Raw genomic sequence first — 23753 nt, 5'->3', positions numbered from 1 at the left:
TTAATTAAGTGAACAGGTAAAATCTATTTCAAAATACTGTATAAAATGTTCTGTTTGAGAAGCAGTATAAGTCGAGTGACTTCAGCACAACTCTGATATTTTCATAATCGTGATATGATTTGATGACATGATAAACATGATTGGGTAAATCTTGTCCTCTATGAAGAAATAGTTACATGGGGCTTCATGTCCATTGGTTTGTTTGTCCACTGTCTGTGGCCTATTTCACGAATACCAAGCAAGTTATCTCCTGATTATTGTGTGCCACAGTATTTATAAGAAATTCAACCATTGTAATCCATTTCTTTACCTTTACTTTTACTTTTTCTAGACATATATTAGGATTTATTTCAAAATACTTCAACTACATCTTCCAATTAGAGTCCATTATTTGTACCAAGCACATCCAGGTAGTTTCTTCAGATGAACAGGCTAGGTGGTGTTGGAGGCAAAATGAAAAATAGGAACTTGGTCTCTGTTCTTCCCGAAAAGGAAAAGCTGAAGGTGTGGATCTCTCAGGCTTAACCATCCCCATTTGCAGAGTAAGCAATTCCTTTGTATATAAATTTGTTTCCTAATTTCACTTGTTTATAGTAATTGATTTCAGAGAGTTGTAAAGCCCTCACATCATAGTCATCATTGCAAGTTGCTACAAGAACCAATAGTATCATCTACCATAACACTGCATGTGGGTTGAACTCATTGACATCAAGAAACTCAAATTGTACTGTTCACAGATATTGCTAATAAATTGAGAAAGGTTGGGTAGAACTGTGAGTAATTACAGAATTATGTAATGTTCATATTTGTCATTTCATGCTCCCCATTTCCATTCATAACAGACTACCTGTCTCAGCACAGATTACCACTGTGCCATTGTCAATAAATTCATCACTGTAAGATTGCAGTGTGAGATGGAAAGGCTGTCCCCGCCTGATTATCAGCTGCTCAGTGCTGATTTCAGTGGTCCTGTGCTCATGGTTGTTCTTCTCACTCTGCAAATCGACGGTGAAATTCATTTCCAAAGCTGTAAAAGAAACCACAGAATATCCAGGTTATAAAAGGCAAGAAATAAAAAGCCAACAACTGTAACCTTTTGTCTTGTGCTGCATGGACATAGTTCCCAGCTGTATTAGAGTTCTCAAGGTCAAAATTAGTTAAGGACTGGTTAAGAAGTGCTGACTCACTATCATCTACTTCTCAATATTGGACCAAGTCAAATGTTATTCCATTGAATGATTAACATAAACTTTACACTGTGTTGTAGAAGCAAGAGTAAGGGAATCATTTCAGAAAATAATTTTGTAAGTTTTGGGGATGACTTTAGATCCATTTCAGCTTCCTCCAGACACTCCCAGCATCTCAGATATCAGACCTCAGTCAATTCAATTAATCTACATGATATCAAGAAGTGGCTGGAAATATTAGATTCCACAAATGTTGAGAGTCCTGACAACATTCCAGCAATAGTGTTTAAGAGGTGCTCCATGTCCCTAGCCAAACTGTCTCAACACAGTGTAAAATCTAGCATCTCTCAACCATGTGGAAAATTGCCCAGGTATGTTTTGTCCATCAAATCCAACCCAGTCAAATACTGCCCCATCAGTCTACTTAGCAGTAGTTTACTCACTGACACTCAGGTTGGGTCTGTCAAAGCCACTCTGCTCCTGACCTCGTTATAGCCTTAGTACAAACATGGATAAAAGAGCCAAATTGCAGGGATGAGGGGAGAGTGACTAGATTTAACATCAAGGCAACGTTGATCCAGTGTGACGTCAGGAACCTTGAGCAAAACTGGAATCAATGGGAATCAGGGGAAACCTCTCAAGAAGGCAGCTCAGTGCCATCTCTTCTCCAGGGCAACTAGGGACAGGCAATAAATGCTGGCTCAGCCAATGACACCCATATCTTCTGAATGAATAAAATTATTGTCTTGATGGAAAGAATTAATCTGGGTGTATTGTGCTCCTTGATCATAATTATCTTGTGATCTATAACACTTCTTTTTTTTAAAAAAAGTGCCACTCCTTAGTGTGGATCTTTGAATCATTGTTTCTTCAAATAACCATGAAAGGAATGTGCTGAAGTGTTGAATAAAGATTGAGCAAATTACTTACACTGAGCATTCCAGGTATATGCAGTTTGGCTGCATTGCAAACTGGGTTCTTCAAAAGATGCCAATGATTGATAACAACAGTATGTGTTCTGAACTATTAATGTAAATACATTCATAGTTTAAATTTTCTGCTGTTATTTCCAAAAATTGAATTTGAGAGAATGAACACAACGTGATCAGCAAATCGTTATTTGTATCTCTGCCTACTATTGAACAAAAGTATTTAAGTCCAGGATCGTATACTGCTGAAAGCAGAAATGGAGTGATAACGTTTTACATGCTATCAGTAGGTTGACACCCAGCATTTATATGGCAAAATTTTCCCTAACATGTTTTTACATAATCCTTTCCAATGCCTCTCCTTTGTCATCCAGCTGCATGGGTCTACACTTGCCTGTTTGATTCTTACCTATCAAGTTTTAGTTACAGTAATTTATCTTCTGACTCCAATACTGCTGTCAAGAATCTATTCTTGGCTAGCTCCTACTTCTCTTCTTTGCGTGACCTCAGAGACATCATTTGAAACCACTATACCTGTTACCTCACCACCACCATTGTTGTAAGCATCTCCAGTACATCCTGATTTTAATTGTTCCACCATTGACAGACATGACAGTTGTCAAGGTCCTAAACTCTGCAATTCGCACCCTAAATCTCTCCAACTCAGGGCCATGTGGGGTGGGATGATGACTCAGTGGTTAGCACTGTTGCCTCACAGCGCCAGGGACGTGGGTTCAATTCCTCCCTCAGGTGACTGTCTGTGTTGAGTTTGCACATTCTCCCCATATCTGTCTGGGTTTCTTCCAGATGCTCTGGTTTCTTTTGACAGTGGAGAAAGTGAGGTCTGCAGATGCTGGAGATCAGAGCTGAAAATGTGTTGCTGGTAAAGCACAGCAGGTCAGGCAGCATCCAAGGAACAGGAGAATCGACGTTTCGGGCATAAGCCCTTCATCAGGAAACGTCGATTCTCCTGTTCCTTGGATGCTGCCTGACCTGCTGTGCTTTACCAGCAACACATTTTCAGCTCTTTCTTTTGACAGTCCAAAGGTGTTTGGGTTAGGTAGATTGGTCATGCTAAAGTATCCAAGGATGTTCAGGCTAGGTGGGTTAGCCATGGGGAATGCAGGGATTGGGATGCTCTTTGGAAGATTGGTGTAGACTTGATGAGCTAAATGGCCTACTTCCACACTGTAGAGATTCTATGATCTCTCTTTCTTGTTTTAAGGTACTCTTAACACCTATATCTCATCCATCTTAGTATCTCTTCATGTAGAACTGTGTCACCTTTTGTTTGATAACACTCCTGTGAAGCACCATGGCACATGTTATTGTTGCAAAGGTGTTGGAGAAATAGAAGTTATTATTGTTATTGTCTCATCTGAAAGACACCTCCACTGGCAGGGCAGCTCTTATTCAATGCTGTATTCAAGTGTCAGCTTAAAGCTTTTGAACTCACGTTTTTTGAACACACAATCTACCAAGAGTGATATCTCTGAGAAATGGCTTACTCTAATTATGATATGGAGGTGCTGGAGTTGGACTGGGGTGGACAAGGTCAAAAATCACATGACACCACGTTACGGTCCAACAGGTTTATTTGAAATTGCAAGCTTTCAGACCTCTGCTCCTTCCTCAGGTGTGGTATGATGGGGAGGTATAAGACATAATATTTATAAGCAAGAAGTTAACAACTTGAAAACTAGCTGCCCTTGTTGCATCCTTCAATCAGTTAGGAAGTAGACTGCTGATTAAAATGCAAAATCCAGATTATTTTCAAGTCTTTGTCCCTAGATAATAAAAGGTTTTATCAATGTTCAAAAGGTGATATCCCAGGTAGACAATGCACTTCAGGTGTAGTAAGGTCCCGCTTCGAATCTATGTTTTAAGCTGAGGTACAGTTTTATTTTTTTGACAGAAAGCAATCTTGAATGAAATAATTTGTGCATGTGTGTCTGTGTGAGTGAGTGTGTATGTGAGAGAGTGTGTGTGTATGCGAAAGAGAGTGTGTGTGAGTGAGAGTGTCTTTGTGTGTGAATGGGTATGTGTGTGTAAGTGAGAGAGAGAGAGAGACAGAGTGTGTGTTTGTGTGTGCATTCTTTAGTCTTACCTCAGCAAGTTTTGCAATCATTGCAACATACAGTACAAGTATCTTTTTCTTCAGTTCTCTGCTCAAGGGCAGGTCTGACCCTTTGCACCATAAACTCCAAGTTGGGTAGGGCAAGGAGGCAGGTTCCAAATCCACCTCAGGCAGAGCTGGGAAGTGAACACTGTTTTGTTGACACCATTCAGACCCATATAAATACACGACTTAGGAGTAAGGGCAGGCCATTTAGCCCCTCCTGCCTGCTCTACCATTTAATAGATCTACCATTTAATAAGGTCATGACTGACCTGATTGTGGTCAAATCCTGTTCATTCCTGATAATTTTTAAATCCCGTGTTACTTAAATAATTCTCAGCCTGTGCGAGTATATTACTCCAATCGTGCGTGCTTTAATTTTGTCCACTAGCCTCTTATATCAGACCTTAACAACAGCTTTCTTGATCCAAAGCATCTCCTATCTCAACAGTGAGTACTTTGAAGATTTTAGGATGATGTCTGCCAGGGAACTTGTAAGATTTAGGTTCAAACAATTTTGGTAAAGTAGTTTCAATACTTGTTATGATCTCAAATGACAGTAATCTGATTGGAGGATTAGGAAATTAACAAACGCAAAGTGAAGAGTGTGTTGGTTATTAGCATGTCTAATCAGATACAGAAAGTGATGCTTATGAATTCTTTAAGAATTAAAACAGAAGAAATTAAACTCAGTTCTTATGACAGTTAATTTGCAGTGGAAAACAGGTTGACAAGGGATATTTTGTGAAAAGGGCACTTTAAGAGCAGGGCTCAGTTAGTTCATTTGGATGTTGGCTGGATTGTAATGCAGAACGATGCTAACAGCATGTGTTCAGTTCCTGCACTAGCTGAAGTTACCTTGAAGGTCCCATATTGCACCTGAGGCATGGTGACCATTAGGTTAAACTCACCCACCACTTTTCTCACTATTGGAAGAGCAGTCCTATAGTGTGGTATGGTGATGGCAACTTCACTTTGACTGAAATGTACCAGATTTTCATGGATAGGTTTAATTTGGATCTAACCTTCAAATACAGCTCCTTGCACCATATAACAATGGGGAAGACAGTGATATTCAGTTTTTGATGAGGAACTGTGAAGAGTCACAGCTTGAATGGAAATTTTTGGATTTCCATATTTAGCTGTATTGGTTATCATCTGAAGTGACTGAGGCATTTGTTGATATATATATTTGTATGATACATGATAAGGGAATCCCTTGTTAAAGGGAAGAGGGCGGCCTATGTAAAGATGAGCCATGAAGGTTCAATTGGGGCGATTGAGAGTTATAAGGTAGCCAGGAAGGATCTGAAGAGAGAGCTAAAAGCAGCAAGGAGGGGACATGAAAAGTCCTTAGTTGGTAGTATTAGGGAAAACCCTAAGGCTTTCTATAAACGGACCCCACCACCAGGGATATATTTCCCTCCCCTCCCCTATCAGCGTTCCGAAAAGACCACTCCCTCCGTGACTCCCTCGTCAGGTCCATACCCCCCACCAACCCAACCTCCACTCCCGGCACCTTCCCCTACAACCGCAAGAAATGCAAAACTTGCGCCCACACCTCCCCCCTTACTTCCCTCCAAGGCCCCAAGGGATACTTCCATATCCGCCACAAATTCACCCGCACCTCCACACACATTATCTATTGCATCCGCTGCACCCGATGTGGCCTCCTCTATATTGGGGAGACAGGCCGCCTACTTGCTGAGCACTTCAGAGAACACCTCTGGGACACCCGGACCAACCAACCCAACCACCCTGTGGCCCAACACTTCAACCCCCCCTCCCACTCCACCAAGGATATGCAGGTCTTTGGACTCCTCCATCGCCAGACCATAGCAACACCACGGTTGGAGGAAAAGCGCCTCATCTTCCGCCTAGGAACCCTCCAACCACAAGGGATGAACTCGGATTTTACCAGTTTCCTCATTTCCCCTCCCCCCACCTTGTCTCAGTCAAATCCCTCAAACTCAGCACCGCCCTCCGAACCTACAATCTTCTTCCTGACCTCTCCGCCCCCACCCCACTCTAACCTATCACCCTCATCTTGACCTCTTTCCACCTATCACATTTCCAACGCCCCTCCCCCAAGTCCCTCCTCCCTACCTTTTATCTTAGCCTGCTGAACACACTTTCCCCATTCCTGAAGAAGGGCTTATGCCCGAAACGTCGATTCTCCTGTTCCTTGGATGCTGCCTGACCTACTGTGCTTTACCAGCAACACATTTTCAGCTCTCCCTCTTTATGGGCATTTAAACGGGCATTGGATAGGCATATGGAGGATAGTGGGCTAGTGCAGGTTAGGTGGGCTTGGATCGGTGCAACATCGAGGGCCAAAGGGCCTGTACTGCGCTATATTTTTCTATGTTCTATGTTCTATATTTAATGATAATTAAACTAATAGTCTCATCAGTTTTAAATGTCATTATTTTGAAAGTATGTTATAAGCCATTGTATCCAGTTGATGAAGAATACCTATACTGAATATGCAATCTTTGCTTAAACATATTCTTTGTCACTGTAGAGTTCCTATATAGATGAGAGAGTTATAGCAGAGTGAGTCTAAGGAGGCCACTTATTCTTGCTCCTATTTTAGTTGAAAAGGGAAAGTTAAAATAAGTATCAGCTTGTGAAGTGCTACACTATCGGGCATTGACAGACAGTATGAATAAACTTTATACACACTGGTTTCCAGTGTGGATCTTTGATAGGTGGAGCATAGGTCATTGAGCAGGATTGTAATAATGTCGGTCTATTTCTGGAAAGACACCATTGACTAGCAAGGTTTTGCACCAAGTGGTTCATTACAATTTTATTCTTAAGATGCATTTTAAATGAATAAGTCTCTGAATTGGCCTTGTATGAGGGTCTGAATAAAAATAATCGATGGCTTTCAATGCAGTTTTGCAGCAGTAGACTTACCATGATACCTGGCATTCAAGGTGAAAAATGCCAAGGAAGAAGACATAGACTAATCTGGTATTCCAGGAATTTAGAAGTTGAAAGGGTGACTTGACCAAAGTTTTCATAACATTGAGGGCAACAGATAGTATAGTAGAAGTTGAATGATTTATGATAGTTTAGGAGTCTAGGATTGGGGCCATAACCTGAAAATTAGAGCCCAAAAAATATTTCAGGAATAAATTAGGAAATGCTTCTACACTCAGAGTGGTAGACATTTGGAACTCCATTCTGAAAATGTCACTTGATGCCTGGTCAATTGTTAAATTTAAAATGATAATTGACTGATTTCTGGTAACCACAAGGAGCCTAGAACCAGATAGCACAATTTAAAAACAAGAGGGATGCCACATAGGTCGGAGATAAGGAGAATTTGTTTTACTCAGAGGGTTGTGAAAATGTGGAATTTTCTACCACGGGGACTGTGGAGGCTCAGTTTTTGAATGTTTAACGTGGGTTGATAGATTTATGATTATCAATAGTGTATAGGATTATCAAGATGGCTTCAGTAAAAGGTATTGAAGTGTTCAATGAGCCGTGATTGCATTGAATAGCGGGGCAGGCTGAATATCCTATTTCAAACTCTTGTTCCTAACCAAAGATATTAAGAGGCATGGGGCAAAAATAGGAATATGTAATTAGGTGGGAGATCATCCATGATCTCACTGAATGACAAAACCAGGCTCAAGGAGCTAAAAAGCCTCCTCCCTTTCCTATGTTATTATGCTATTCACCTACTGCATTTCAGAAAATCACATATTTGGCAAAAGTCCATTCTCCCCATGTTCATTTGCCACAAAGTGCAGGGGTTAGCTCAGTAAGATTGTGAGTAATTTGTTATGTGTGGTGGTTCTTTGTTAATGAGCATTGCAAATAGTATCTGACAAAATGCACTGTATCAGTCACATGACACCTAAAAAGATGGCAATGTGCAGGGAATTGAGTGTAACTGTGGGTATCTTTGACATTCTGCAATCCTGTTTGGCTACATCCTTCTAAAATGGTTTTCCATGGACATATTGATAATTTTTTTTAGCATCATTGGCTAGATCAACATTTATCTCCATTTCTCAGTTTGAGCATTTCAGTTACTTTAATAGCCAAACGATTGTTAAACAATTTTATGCATTCACATTTAAAGATAAGACAGTAAAAGGAAAGGACTTTTGTTTTTAATTCTTACAGGAGACAAAGGATTGCAAAGGTATTAAATAGTATCTTCAGTTTTTATATAAAAGTGAGGTTAGTTCTGAATGAATAGATAAAAGAGGAAGTGTCAATGTAGATAATGTAATGTTCCTAAAGAAGCAGCACGATGCTAAAAGTGAAGTTCAAAGTGGAAAACATATAAGACCCGAATGGCAAGGAGCCTGAAAATTGAGGTAAGTCAGACAGAAAATAGTAGGGTGCTTTCAAGCATCCCTTAATATGGAGGTTTCCTAGATGATTGAATGATATTTAATAAAGCAACTCTTTCCACAAAGAGAGATGATGCAGAAGGAATGTACTAATATGATGACAGAGCTCAGAAGCTTTAAGTAAGTTGATGGACTGAAGAAAAGTAAAATTTCTTTCATTTGGCCAATCAGGTTGAAATCACAAGGAACTTTGGTAGGTTAATTGGGAAATCCATGACCTACTTTAAGCACTCTTTGATTTACGTAGCATTTGGTACCCTAACCCTTCAGCCACCTGTCACCCTAACCTCTCACCCATCAGAAACCATGCCCCAACATCTGTCTAATGCCATACCCTTTTATCTACTCAACACTAGTAGCTTCTAAACTGAATTAGAAATAGGTTTGCCCATCTGAACCAAAAACAAAGCTAATGGTTTTACATGGAGAAAGTGAGGACTGCAGATGCTGGAAATCAGAGCTGAAAAATGTGTTGCCGGAAAACGCAGCAGGTCAGGCAGCATCCAAGGAGCAGGAGAATCGACGTTCCTGAAGAAGGGCTTATGCCCGAAACATCGATTCTCCTGCTCCTTGGATGCTGCCTGACCTGCTGCACTTTTCCAGCAACACATTTTTCAGCTAATGGTTTTACATGTTTACTTTACCTATCATAAACACAAAAGTATAAAGAGCTTTCCATTAGCAACACAGGCATCCACAATCTCCTGCTTCATGAGAATTTTTTGAATTTAAATCACTATTCTGGAAGATTGCTGTGACCTTTTTTTTAATAGAAAAGCCTTCACAGAAGTAGCCGATATGCATCTGCCTCTACTTTGAACTCCAAATGCCAAGAAGGTCACCAATATGTACAAGTTGTACATCCTTAATAATACTATAACAATTGCCTTGAGGCACCTAATAATGGAGATGCTGTATAGAGACTGGTTGAAGTTAATTATGCATTCTGTAATTATCAAGTTAAAATCTTTTCTAACATATTTGTGCAAATTTTGTGAATAAAGTACAATATTGGAGAAAGGCTTTCGTTATCCAGGTTGTAAAATCAAATGTGTGTCAGAACTGGAAAAAAGTAACTAAATTTAAGGTGAATTGTTGTTAAAGTTGCTAAGACAAATTTGCAGAAGAATAGAGAATGAAGCAACAGCAGCAGTGGTGGTTAATGCTAAATGAAAGAAGACAAAAAATTATCAATAGCCAGCAAAATCTGAAATAATTTAGAAAACAACTTAGCCTTCAAGTTCCAATATAAAGCCCCATTTCTGCCAATATTGTGAGGCATGCTTGTTTTATGTCTTGTGATACAATAGGCAGGGGAATTTCTATAAATTCTAATATCACATTTTCTTTGAGTCTCTTTTTTGCTTTCTTTTCTCACGCAATGCACCTTGAAAAAAAACTTCTAACATATCTTAATTCAAAAAATCTATTCACTTGCCTAAATTAGTTAAAACAAATCTTTCTTCCTTTCATACCGCCATCCTACCACGCACCTCCCCGAATAGAAAGCTTTAACTGGACTCACCATGCAGCCACATTTCTTACAGTGAAGTGATATAAAAGTAAGAACTTCTAATATATCTTAATTCAAAAATCTATTCACTTTCCTAAATCATTTAAAACAAATCTTTCTTCCTTTTGTACTGCCTAGCTCCCACACACCTCCCAGAATAGAAAGCTTTAACTGGACTCACAGTGCAGGCACGTTTCTTACAGTGAAGTGATCTTTCCTCTTCAGTGTGCTTTCAATCACTATAATGTATCAGAGCTGCTCAAAATTTATACTATCAGCTTGTGTGTAATTGGCTGTAGCATGCCTTTTCTTGTTAACTAGGAGGGCCAAGCATCAAAGTTGCCTAACCTGTTCTATCTTTTTAGAAATATTTTAGCTACTTGTAGTGAGAACATAGTGATTCAAACTAACCCTCAGGGTATCACAGTCATCATCAATTTTTCTTCTTGTTTATTTCGTTCTTCTCCTTTTGCAGACTAGACATTCCTTTAATCAATAAGGAAGAATAAAACACACCCAGTCAGTTGGGGCTACACTGGCCAACTCTCATTTGCAGTTCTAACTTAAAGCTTATAGAACCCCTACAGTGCGTAAACAGGCAATTTGGCCCACAGAATCCATAATGATACTTCAAAAAGCATCCCACCCAGAGTTGACCCCCCGACCCTACCCTAACACTGTAACCCCATATTTCCCATAGCTAATCCATCTAGCCTGCACACTATGGGTAATTTAGCATGGCCAATCCACCTAGCCCTGGACTGTGGGAGGAAACCGGAGCAACCAGAGGAAACCCACGCAGACACAAGGAGAGCATCCAAATTCCACGCGGACAATCACCTGAGGGTAGCATCGAACCTGGGTCCTTGGTGCTGTGAGGCAGCAGTGCTAACTGAGCTACCATGCTAGCCAAAGTTGCTGAAACCAGGAGCCCAACAGCATTGAAAACACTTCAACCCTTCAGAATGGCATATTACATATCAGTGCTACAGTCCCACATGAGTAGTTTTTGATCATCTCATGTTCTAGAATGTAGTCATTAGAATGACAATGGATGTCATTTTCTTATTCAAGAAAGGAAAGGATTAAAGGACAGAGCTACCCTTGAAGAGCCAGTGTTGGCATGGATGCTATGGGCACATATGCCTTGCTTTTGTTTTGCAATTTCTGTAATTTTAAAAACTGCTAAAACATTTATCTTACCGAAGAGACTATAAGTTCAAGCCCTACCTTCTACCCAGACAAACATTTCATAAATTGTTTTTGGCCAAGGTTATATAATGGTGACAATGTTACAGTATAGTGCAGTCTAGTGACAAATTTACAGGGCGGCACGGTGGCACAGTGGTTAGCACTGCTGCCTCACAGTGCCAGAGACCCGGGTTCAATTCCCGCCTCTGGCGACTCTCTGTGTGGAGTTTGCACATTCTCCCCGTGTCTGTGTGGGTTTCCTCCGGGTGCTCCGGTTTCCTCCCACAGTCCAAAAACCTGCAGGTTAGGTGAATTGGCCATGCGAAATTGCCCGTAGTGTTAGGTGAAGAGGTAAATGTAGGGGAATGGGTCTGGGTGGGTTGCGCTTCGGCAGGTCGGTGTGGACTTGTTGGGCCGAAAGATCTGTTTCCACACTGTAAGTAATCTAATCTAATCGACAGTGAAAATGTGCTTATAATGCAAAATTCAAAGCAGGATTTGGCAGAAAATTTTAATTCTCTCTGCTAGGTAAGTTTTCTACTTGGTATTGTCAATCAGTCTTTTCTCCTCCCCTTGTTTCTGAGGATTAGGTCATTAACAGCCATTGGATTGGTCCATATGTACGGACAAAGAACTGCAGTTGTTGCCATTACCTCCTGCAAGGTGATTGTCCAGATACTTACCTACTCTTCTTGCTGCCATCAGGCATATTGGAAGGATATGGATATTGAATGATCAATCTGTTTGGTCATATTACAAATGCACCTTCTGTGATCAATAAGTTTTTGAGTGGGATTTGAACCTAGAGCTTCTCATCTTGAGTTTGGGACACTACCCACTGCACCACAAAACCTCACACTGAATGTTTTCAGACAATACAATTGATACCAATACAAATGTCCATTCTGATAGTGGATTGATGCAAGCAGTGCAAAATATAAGTGTAAATTATAGATTTGCCTCAGAAATGAAATGCAGTTTAAGGCAAAGTATAAATTGGGAAATAATGATAGAGCTCTTACAGTGCAAGTCTTTCAGCCCGTCGACTTTGAACTGACCGTCTGAAGAGTAGCCCACCCAGACATAGTACCCTATCCCCATGACCCTGCATTTCCCATGGCTAGTTCATGTAGCATGTACACTACAGAACAATTTTAGCATGGCCAATCTATGAGCCTGTACATATTTAGACTGTGGGAGGAAACTGGAGCAAACCCACAGGCACAAGGAGAATATGCAAACTCTGTACAGACAGTTATAGAGTCATAGAGTCATAGAGATGTACAGATGGAAACAGACCCTTCGGTCCAACCTGTCCATGTTGACCAGATGTCCCAAACCAATCTAGTCCCACCAGCCAGCACTCAGCCCATATCCCTCCAAACCCTTCCTATTCATATACCCATCCAAATGCCTCTTAAATGTTGCAATTGTACCAGCCTCCACCACGTCCTCTGGCAGCTCATTCCATACAGGTTCCACCCTCTGTGTGAAAACGTTTCCCCTTAGGTCTCTTTTATATCTTTCCCCTCTCACCCTAAACCTATGCCCTCTAGTTCTGGACTCCCCGCCTCAGGGAAAAGACTTTGTCTATCCTATCCATGCCCCTCATAATTTTATAAACCTTCATAAGGTCACCCCTCAGCCTCCGACGCTCCAGGAAAAACAGCCCCAGCATGTTCAGCCTCTCCCTATAGCTCGAATCATCCAACCCTGGCAACATCCTTGTAAATCGTTTCTGAACCCTTTCAAGTTTCACAACATCTTTCCGATAGGAAGAAAACCAGAATTGCACGCAATATTCCAACAGTGGCCTAACCAATGTCCTGTACAGCCGCAACATGACCTCCCAACTCCTGTACTCAATACTCTGACCAATAAAGGAAAGCATACCAAACGCCTTCTTCACTATCCTATCTACCTGCAACTCCACTTTCAAGGAGCTATGAACCTACACTCCAAGGTCTCTTTGTTCAGCAACACTCCCTAGGACTTTACCATTAAGTGTAAAAGTCCTGCTAAGATTTGCTTTCCCAAAATGCAACACCTCGCATTTATCTGAATTAAACTCCATCTGCCATTTCTCAGCCCATTGGCCCATCTGGTCCAGATCCTGTTGTAATCTGAGGTAGCCTTCTTTGCTGTCCACTACACCTCCAATTTTGGTGTCATCTGCAAACTTAGTAACTGTACCCCTTATGCTCACATCCAAATCATTTATATAAATGACAAAAAATAGAGGGCCCAGCACCGATCCTTGTGGCACTCCACTGGTCACAGACCTCCGGTCTGAAAAACAACCCTCCACCACCACCCTCTGTCTTCTACCTTTGAGCCAGTTTTGTATCCAAATGGCTAGTTCTCCCTGTATTCTGTGAGATCTAACCTTGCTAATCAGTCTCCCATGGGGATCCTTGTCGAACGCCTTACTGAAGACCATATAGATCACATCTACTGCTCTACCCTCATCAATCTTCTTTGTTACTACTTCAAAAAACTCAATCAAGTTGCCTGAGAGTGGAATCAAACTCAGGTGCCCAGCACTGTGAGGCAGCAGTGCTAACCACTGGGTTACCGTGCCACCCTGGTGGGTATAGATGTGTAATAAATGCACTACAATTACCATGGGTGATTTTAATTTTCACACTGACTGGACAAATTGGATGTGCAAAGTTAATGTGGAAGATGAATTTGTACAGTACATCAGAGATTGCATCTCAGAGTAGTATATTGCATAACTTACTTGAGAACAGCCCATTTTAGTTCTCGAGTCATAGAGATGTACAGCATGGAAACAGATCCAATGGTCCAACTTGTCCATGCCAACCAGATATCCTAAATTAATCTAGTCCCATTTGCTGGTACTTGGCCCATATTCCTCTCAACCCTTCCTATTCATATACCCATCCAGATGCCATAGTATAATTGTACCAGCCTCCACCATTACCTCTGGCAGTTCATTCTATACACACACCCACCCTTTGTGTGAAAAGGTGGCCCCTTAGGTCCCTTTTAAATCTTTCCCCTCTTACCCTAAACCTATGCCCTCTAGTTCTGGACTCCCCCAACCCATGGAAAAATGAGATAGGATTAATAAGAGGCCTTGTACTTAAGGATCCTTGTAGGTAAGGTGAGTACTGATCCCAACATAATAGAAGTTCAAAGTTAGTTTGAGGGAGAGCAACCCGGGTATCAAACCAGATTACTCAACTTAAATAAAGGCAGTTACAGAGGTATGAAGGAAGAGTTTCTAAAGCGGACTGGGAAAATAAATGGAAAGTTAATGGATGAGAAGAGCTGACAGTTATATAGACATTTCATCACTCTCAGCAAAATTTTATTCTAGACTTGATCAGAAGAATGAACCAGCCATGGTTTAAAAGGGAAGTCAGGAGAGTATCCAAGCAAAAGCTAAGGCATGCAAAGTAATGAAAACTAATGGTGATTAGATGATTGGGATATTTTAGGTAACAGTAGAGATGATTAAAATACTAATATAGAGGGAAAACATTATTGTGAAAGTAAATTGGCAAGAAATATTTTAAAAAGCAACAGTTTCTATGGGTATATAAAAAGAGAGTAGACAAAGTAAGTATGGTGCCACTGAGCGATGCTACCAGGGAATTAATAATCTGGAACATGGAAATAACCATTAATTTAAACTAATATCTTGCATCAGTGTTCATCATAGAGGACACTGTAAATATATTAAAGATAACAGACAGGTAAGATACTAATGGGAGGAGAGGCAAAGTATTTGAGAAACTAATGGGACTAAAGGCAGACAAGTGACTGGATCCTGATGGCCTACATCCAAGAGTTTTAAAAGAAATGGCTGCAGAGATAATAGACACATTGATCAAAACATTACAGAACTCATCTGATTTCCAGTGGATTGGAAACTGCTAATGTGATGCCACTGTTCAAGGAGGGAGGCAGAAAGAAAGCAAGCAGGAAACTATTAGCCAGTTAGCATAGCATCTGTTATTGGGAAAATGTTACAGTCCATGATTAAGGGAGAAATAGCAGAGCATTTAGAAGAGTTTAATGCAATCAAACAAAGACAATACGGTTTGTGAAAGGGAAATAGTATTTGGAAAATTTGCCCGAGATTATTGAGGATATAACAAGTAGAGTTGATGAAGAGCTACTAATATATGTCATGTATTGGAATTTTCAGAAGGCATTTGAAAAGACTGAAAAATTGATGCACAAGTTAAGATCTCTTGGTATTGGGCTATTAGCATGAATTGAGGATTGGTTAGCACATAATAAACAGAGTCTGGGTCTTCTTCAGGTTGGAAAAGTTTTAGATTTTCGCATTAATGTAGGAAAGAGTGAGGCCAAATACTTTATAGGAAGAGTCAAAAGACAAACGATTATTTAACTGGAGAGTAACTCCAAGATGTGAAGCACAGGGGGTCTTGTCCATGAAACCGAAAAAGGTGGCATGCTGGTGCAGCAAGTAATTAAGAAGGCAGGTTGCATTTTGGCTGTTAATTCTATGAAGTTAGAACCTAAAAATAGGAATGTTTTGTTATTACTCTACAGGGTTTTGGTGAGGCTGCACCTGGAGTATTGTATTGCCAAATATTAAATAATGATATATTGGAGGCAGTTCAAAAGAGATTCACCAGGCTGATTCCTGGGATGAAGGGCTTGATTTTGTCAAGAATAACTAAACAAACTAGCTCTTTATTCATCAGAGTTTAGAAGAATGCAAGGTGATATTGTTGAAACATATAAGATTCTGAGGGGGCCTGACACAATAGGTGCTGAGAAGATGTTTCCATTGGTGGGAGGAACCTCAAATTAGGGGATATACTTACAGAATGGGAGAACACACCTTTAAAACTGAGATGCAAAGGAATTTCTTCTTCAAGAATGTCTAGAATACAAACCATTGTGGAGGGTAGGTAACTGGAAGTATTTAAAGAGGAACTTGCTGAACTTGCAGCGTGGGTTGGTACCTGGGATTTCGATGTTGTGGCTATTACGGAGACATGGGTAGAACAGGGACAGTATTGGCTGTTGCATGTTCCAGGGTTTAAATGTTTTAGTAGGGTCAGAAGTGGGGGTAAAGGAGGGGGAGGTGTGGCATTGCTTGTCAAAGATAGTATTACAGCGGTGGAAAGGACGATGGATGAAAACTCGCCATCTGAGGTAGTTTGGGCTGAGGTTAGGAATTGGAAAGGTGAGGTCACCCTATTAGGAGTTTTCTACAGGCCTCCTAATAGTCCTAGAGACGTAGAAGAAAGGATTGCGAGGATGATTCAGGAGAAGAGTGAAAGTAATAGGGTGGTTGTTATGGGGGAACTTTAACTTTCCTGATATTGACTGGGAAAGCTATTGCACGAGTTCATTAGATGGGTCGGTAATCTAATCTAATCTAATCTAATCTGAGGTAGTTTGGGCTGACGTTAGGAATTGGAAAGGTGAGGTCACCCTGTTAGGAGTTTTCTACAGGCCTCCTAATAGTCCTAGAGACGTAGAAGAAAGGATTGCGAGGATGATTCAGGAGAAGAGTGAAAGTAATAGGGTGGTTGTTATGGGGGACTTTAACTTTCCTGATATTGACTGGGAAAGCTATTGCACGAGTTCATTAGATGGGTCGGTGTTTGTCCAATGTATGCAGGAGGGTTTCCTGACACAATATGTAGACAGGCCAACAAGAGGTGAGGACATACTGGATTTGGTTCTGGGTAACGAACCAGGCCAGGTGTTAGAATTGGAGGTAGGTGAGCACTTTGGGGACAGTGACCACAATTCGGTGACTTTTACTCTAGTGATGGAGAGGGATAAGTGTGCACTGCAGCGCAAGAGTTATAGCTGGGGGCAGGGAAATTATGATGCGGTGAGGCACGACCTAGGATGCGTGGCTTGGAAAAGTAGGCTTCAAGGCAAGGGCGCAATTGATATGTGGAGCTTGTTCAAGGAGCAACTATTGAGTGTCCTTGATAAGTATGTACCTGTCAGGCAGGGAGGAAAGGGTCGTGTGAGGGAGCCGTGGTTTAATAAGGAATTGGAATCCCTTGTTAAATGGAAGAGGGCGGCCTATGTAAAGATGAGGCGTGAAGGTTCAATTGGGGCGATTGAGAGTTATAAGGTAGCCAGGAAGGATCTGAAGAGAGAGCTAAGAGCAGCAAGGAGGGGACATGAAAAGTCCTTAGTTGGTAGGATTAGGGAAAACCCTAAGGCTTTCTATAGGTATGTCAGGAATAAAAGAATGACGAGGGTAGGAATAGGTCCAGTCAAGGATAGTAGTGGGAAGTTGCGTGTGGAGGCTGAAGAGATTGGGGAGACACTGAATGAATACTTTTCGTCAGTATTCACTCAGGAACAGGACATTGTTGCCGACGTGAATACTGAGTCATAATTAATTAGAATGGACGGCTTTGAGGTATGTAGGGAAGAGGTGTTGGAAATTCTGGAAAGGGTGAAAATAGATAAGTCTCCTGGGCCTGATGGCATTTATCCTAGGATTCTCTGGGAAGCAAGGGAGGAGATTGCAGAGCCAAGTGGCTTTGATTTTTATGTCCTCGTTGTCTACAGGAATAGTGCCAGAAGACTGGAGGATAGCAAATGTGGTTCCCTTGTTCAAGAAGGGGAGTAGGGATAACCCTAGTAACTATAGGCCGGTGAGTCTCACTTCTGTTGTGGGCAAAGTCTTAGAGAGAATTGTAAGGGATAAGATTTATGAACATCTGGATAGGAATAATGTGATCAAGGATAGTCAGCATGGTTTTGTGAAGGGAAGGTCGTGCCTCACAAACCTGATTGAATTCTTTGAGAAAGTGACTAAGGAGGTGGACGAGGGTAAAGCGGTAGATGTGGTGTATCTGGATTTTAGTAAGGCATTTGATAAGGTTCCCCATGGTAGGCTACTGCAAAAAATATGGAGGTATGGCATTGAGGGTGAGTTGGACGTTTGGATTAGGAATTGGCTGGCTGGAAGAAGAGAGAGGGTAGTAGTTGATGGTAAAGGTTCATCTTGGAGTGCAGTTACTAGTGGTGTTCCGCAAGGATCTGTTTTGGGACCTTTGCTGTTTGTCATTTTTATAAATGACCTGGAGGAGGGGCTAGAAGGTTGGGTGAGCAAGTTTGCGGATGATACGAAAGTCGCTGGAGTTATTGACAGTGAGGAAGGATGTGTCAGGTTACAACGGGATATAGATAAGCTGCAGAGCTGGACAGAAAGGTGGCAAATGGAGTTCAATGTGGGTAAGTGTGAGGTGATTCACTTTGGTAGGAGTAACAAAAAGATGGGGTACTGGGCTAATGGTCGGATACTTGGTCGTGCGGATGAGCAGAGGGATCTTGGTGCCCATGTACACAGATCTCTGAAAGTTGCCACCCAGGTAAATAGTGCGGTGAAGAAGGCATATGGTGTACTGGCTTTTATTGGTAGAGGAATTGAGTTCCGGAGTCCTGAGGTCATGTTGCAGTTGTATAAGACTCTGGTGCGGCAGCATCTAGAGTATTGTGTGCAGTTTTGGTCGCCATACTATAGGAAGGATGTGGAGGCACTGGAACGGGTGCAGAGGAGGTTTACCAAGATGTTGCCTGGTATGGTAGGAAGATCGTATGAGGAAAGGCTGAGGCACTTGGGGCTGTTTTCATTGGAGAAAAGAAGGTTTAGGGGTGACTTGATAGAGGCGTACAAGATGATTAGGGGTTTAGATAGGGTTGACCATGAGAACCTTTTTCCACGTATGGAGTCAGCTATTACGAGGGAGCATAGCTTTAAATTAAGGGGGGGTAGGTATAGGACAGATGTTAGGGGTAGATTCTTTACTCAGCGAGTCGTAAGTTCATGGAATGCCCTGCCAGTAGCAGTGGTGGACTCTCCCTCTTTATGGGCATTTAAACGGGCATTGGATAGGCATATGGAGGATAGTGGGCTAGTGTAGGTTAGGTGGGCTTGGATCGGCGCAACGTCGAGGGCCAAAGGGCCTGTATTGCGCTGTATTCTTCTATGTTCTATGTTCTATGTTAAGTAGATTTTTGAAATATTGGAGAGTTGTGAGCAATGAAGAGCTGGCAGAGAAAAGGAATTTCATCTTGTGATGAGTTAGTCACAATCTTATTAAATGGCAGGATGCACTGGAGAGGTTGAATAGCAAGGCCACTGCTTTTTCTTATGTTCTAACGTAGCAATTACAATTAGATTGTCCCTCCACTAACTTTCACTATACCTGCCCAGGAGCTCTGTGTTTCTCAACTCATGCTTCTCTAGAAGCATGAACCATATCTAATCTAGGAGCCTTCCATTGCAGTGCAGGATTGGTGTGGAGACCAAATCATGCCAATTTTTATAGCAGTAATTTATATATTCTGTGGTTTAAAGATGCAAGATACTTTGATAAGTTATATAGAGAAGATAGGTATGCAAAGTTCTTGAGTGAGGATGTAGGTGGCCCAAGCGGGTGAGTTAGGGAATTGGGGAGCAGAGGGTGGTTAAGGACATAGGAAGCCAACTGGTAAGGGGACATGGTGTGATGGGTGGGTGAGTGGGTAGCATGCCAGGAAAGTGGGCGAGGGAATAATACAAGAAGTGGGTAAGACGATATGGTAGCAGGTTTGTGGTTGAAGGGGGAGATTGATAGGTGGGTGAGGCACTAGAGTGGTTGGTAAATAGGTGAGGGGCTAAAATGTCAGTTGAGTGAGTATAGGGTTAGAGTGGGAGAGGATGTGCAGATGGCAGGTAAGTAGGAAAGAGTTTGGTGATCAGGGATTGGGTCAGGAAGGGTCAGACATGGGGCATGGATTAAGTATTGGGTGCTGGGGGTGTCAAATGTCAAGAGTGACGGTGCATCAGCTGTTGGGGAAGGTCATGTGTGGATCTGTTGAGTCAAAGTGTGTTATTGGATGTCAGATTTGGGTGTGGGTTGATTTTATAGCTAGATGGAAGTTAGAAAAGATAACGCTTAAGGTTCTTCTTCAGAACTCTCTGAAGTCTGTGACTCTAACTCAGTCAGAGAGTTTTTCAGAGCACTCCAGGGACTGGTTATTTCTTATCACATATTTCAATTTCCTTGGAAATTAGGTCATAGTCAGTGCTTTGAGATTGTTGAGGGGTATCAAACCACATATGTCAGGTTTGTTAGGTCTTCAAGAATCTGAAGACTGGAAGATCTGAGTTAAAATCTCTAATGGGGTCTCAAAGAAAAACTGCATTCACAGTCGAGCTCCTCACTTTTCCTATCTCAGGTTTACTTTCACCAGCTGAAATGACATTAAATCGCTTAGTGACAAGACATGTACATCCTCTCGTGGATGAATTCTGAGCCAACAGTCAAGTCTCTTTTATAGTTTATCAATAATTACATCAATATAGTATTCACTTATCAAAAAAATCTCATGACATAAGCATGATTGGAATGAAGTGGTTAATCGTAATCGAAACAATCTAAACATGCATTTGTATAGCACCTCATGATATCCCAAAGCTTTTTACAGTTAATGAGGTTTCTTTGATTGCAGCCACTGTTGCAATATAGAGGGTGATGCCTTAACATAATGTACTTACCAGAGAAGAACAAATTCACCTTCTACAATGCATATCACACTGATCTGAGAGTGTTTAGTATTTACACAAAGTTGTCAACAATAACAGTACCAACTCCAATATTAAATCCTTTGTGAGCGCAACTATTTTCCTTTACAACACCAAAAAAACTAAAATAAAACTGCCTTTTGAGAGATAAGAAATAACACTTCGACAGTCATTACAAACTTAAAATTAAACAAATTCCTGACTTACAATGAAGCATTGAGGTGATTTCAGGGTAGGGCAGGGAGTGAGGTGGAAGCCACACCTAGAAAACACTTTATCGAAGCGCATGTGAAGATTTAGTCTCATGAGTGAGTGTGCTGACAAATATGGTCAAAGAACTACATTCATTCAGAGATACACTGGTTTAGTTACCACCACTTAAGTAGAAAAGGCGATGCAGGGAATGTACCAAGTTGAAACTTGTTGCTGCTGACAACACATAATCTTCAGTCAATTTTAATCAGTGCTGATAGAAGCCCATACTTTTCACTTATGTTCGGGACCATTTTGATTATGAAGACTGCTTCAGAATGTTAGATCTTTTTTCACTGAACTGGCTTAGGGTAAATGACAGAACAAGGAGAGAGTCTTTGCTAGAAAATAGAAAAATTAACAATTTGGTAAAAGGGGTCCAGACCCAAGATTGTCTTAAAAAAAGACGAATGTTTAAAAAGTAAAACAAAGGGCTATCACAAGCAGCACTTATATCATTTAAATTGAACATATATTTACAAATGAAGAATTTAGAGATAATAGAAGACAATGCAAAATAAAAAAATTGAAGTATCTGAGGGCAAATTTTAACCCAACATACCATAATAGGAATGGAGTTGATGACCCATTAGAACAATGAAAATGAATTAAGTTATCCGGGGCACGGATATGTTGCAGCTGTTTAAGACTTTAGTTGGGCCATATTTGGAGCATTGTGTTCAGTTTAGGTCACCACCCTACAGGAAGGATGTGGAGAATTTGGAGAGGGCTCAGAAGAGATTTGCAAGGCTGATGTCTGTATTACAGTTTGGATAAATTTGGATTGTTTTCACGAGAGCATCGAAGGCTGAGGGGCAATAATGTGCATTTCGTTAACACGCATTCACTGTAATGCGATTGATGAACTGGGGACTATGTTTCTAATGTGCAAACTTTTAAAGCATGTGTTGGTTATAACATGATTCTGGTTTCATTAGTTTAAATGGTGCTACTATTGTGCGACTTTTTCATAATATGAGATTGCACAAGAATGGAACTACTGCATTATTGCAGAACTGACTGTAGATTAAATTATGAGAGGCATGGATAGGGTGGATAATCAGAGTCTTTTTTGCAAGATAGAAATGTCAAGTACTGGGGGGCATTAGTTTATGGTGGGAGGGGGAAAGTTTAAAGAAGATGCGCAAGTTTATAATACAGAAGGTGCAAGGCGCCTGTAATGCACTGCTGGGGTATATAGTAGAAGCAGATATGATAGCATTATTTAAGAGGCATTTGGACAATCACATTAACAGGCAGGAAATAGAGGGATGCAGGCTATGTGCTGGCAGACTGGATTAATTTAGGATGGCATGGTCACATAAACATGGTGGGCTGAAGGACCTGTTCCTGTGCTGAATGTTTTATGTTATGTTCTGTGGAGCTTCTTCTCATTGGAAATACCTTGACTGTTATTTGTAACTCAGTGCAAATTAGCCTGTCAGAAGCAGACAAATATTCATTAATTTTTTTTTATTTCAAAAATATACTTTATTCATAAAATACTTTGATGATCTGTACAACTGGACATGCCATACATATGTAAACATTCCATTTGTTTGCATACCGAAAACAGGGTAATCATTCCTATTTACAGGTCTGTACGATTACATTTTTAGCTGAGGCGTCAGCAGAGCCCAAATGACTGCGCGGGCCCCCTGTTCTTCTTTAGGCAGGCAGATGTTACACGGTGGTCTTTCCCCACCGCGCCTTGGCGGCAGCTGCCCCAAGCTTCAGCGCGTCCCTCAACACGAAGTCCTGGACCTTGGAATGTGCCAGTCTGCAACACTCAGTCGGGGTCAACTCCTTCAGCTGGAAGATCAACAGGTTTCGGACCGCCCAGAGAGCGTCCTTCACCAAGTTGATGATCCTCCAGGCACAGTTGATGTTCGTCTCGGTGTGCGTCCCGGGGAACAGGCCGTAGAGCATGGAGTCCCGCGTCACGGCGCTGCTCGGGACAAACCTCGACAAACACCACTGCATTCCTCTCCAGACTTCCTCTGCATTGGCACATTCCAGAAGGAGGTGTGTGACAGTCTCGTCCCCCCCGCAGCCGCTTCAAGGGCAGCATGTGGTGCGGCTGAGAGTCCGGGCGTGCATAAAGGATCTCACAGGCAGAGCCCTTCTCACCACCAGCCAAGCCATGTCTTGGTGCTTGTTGGAAAGTTCTGGCGATGAGGCATTCTGCCAAATGGCTTTGACAGTCTGCTCAGGGAACCGCTCGATAGGATCCGCCCTCTCCTTTTCCCGAAGGGTCTCAAGGACACTACGTGCTGACCACTTCCTGATGGACTTGTGGTCAAAGGTGTTTTTCTTCATAAACTTCTCCACGAAGGACAGGTGATACGGAACGGTCCAACTACTCAGAGCGTTTCGCGGCAGCGAGGCCAGGCCCATCCTTCGCAACACCGGGGACAGGTAGAACCTCAGTACGTAGTGACACTTGGTGTTTGCGTACTGGGGATCCACGCACAGCTTGATGCAGCCACACACAAAGGTGGCCATCAGGGTGAGGGTGGCATTGGGTGTATTTTTTTCCCGGTTGCCTAGATCTTTGTACAGCGAGTCCTTTCGGACCCGGTCCATCTTTGACCTCCATATAAACTGGAAGATGGCCTGGGTGACTG

The 23753-nt window shown here is 41.6% G+C and overlaps 1 protein-coding gene across 4 annotated transcripts in view; it reads right to left on the bottom strand.

Annotated features, from left to right (window-relative positions):
• LOC122560029 (protein-glutamine gamma-glutamyltransferase 2-like) overlaps positions 1 to 21147 on the bottom strand; it is a 52973-nt gene extending 31826 nt beyond the window's left edge. Inside the window, exons 1-3 of one of the 4 annotated variants that reach the window (XM_087994954.1) lie at positions 20848 to 21045; positions 10539 to 10613; positions 848 to 1027 (exon numbers count right to left, since the gene is read on the bottom strand). In XM_087994954.1, coding sequence (XP_087851080.1) covers positions 848 to 1019 — 172 coding nt within the window. In that variant the 5' untranslated portion in view covers positions 1020 to 1027; positions 10539 to 10613; positions 20848 to 21045. Of the gene's footprint in view, positions 1 to 847; positions 1028 to 10308; positions 10359 to 10538; positions 10614 to 20847; positions 21046 to 21081 lie in introns of those variants that run through there. The other 3 variants (XM_043710191.2, XM_043710193.2, XM_043710192.2) reach the window with 3 other exon arrangements.
• Positions 21148 to 23753: the final 2606 nt, after the last annotated feature.

The sequence above is a fragment of the Chiloscyllium plagiosum genome, unplaced genomic scaffold, assembly GCF_037043375.1.
Source record: "Chiloscyllium plagiosum isolate Xiang-an unplaced genomic scaffold, Cpla_swu_hap1 HiC_scaffold_15, whole genome shotgun sequence".
Taxonomy (NCBI): domain Eukaryota; kingdom Metazoa; phylum Chordata; class Chondrichthyes; order Orectolobiformes; family Hemiscylliidae; genus Chiloscyllium; species Chiloscyllium plagiosum.
The sequence above is the reverse complement of the archived record's forward strand: the minus strand, read 5'-3'. Positions and strand labels throughout refer to the sequence as shown.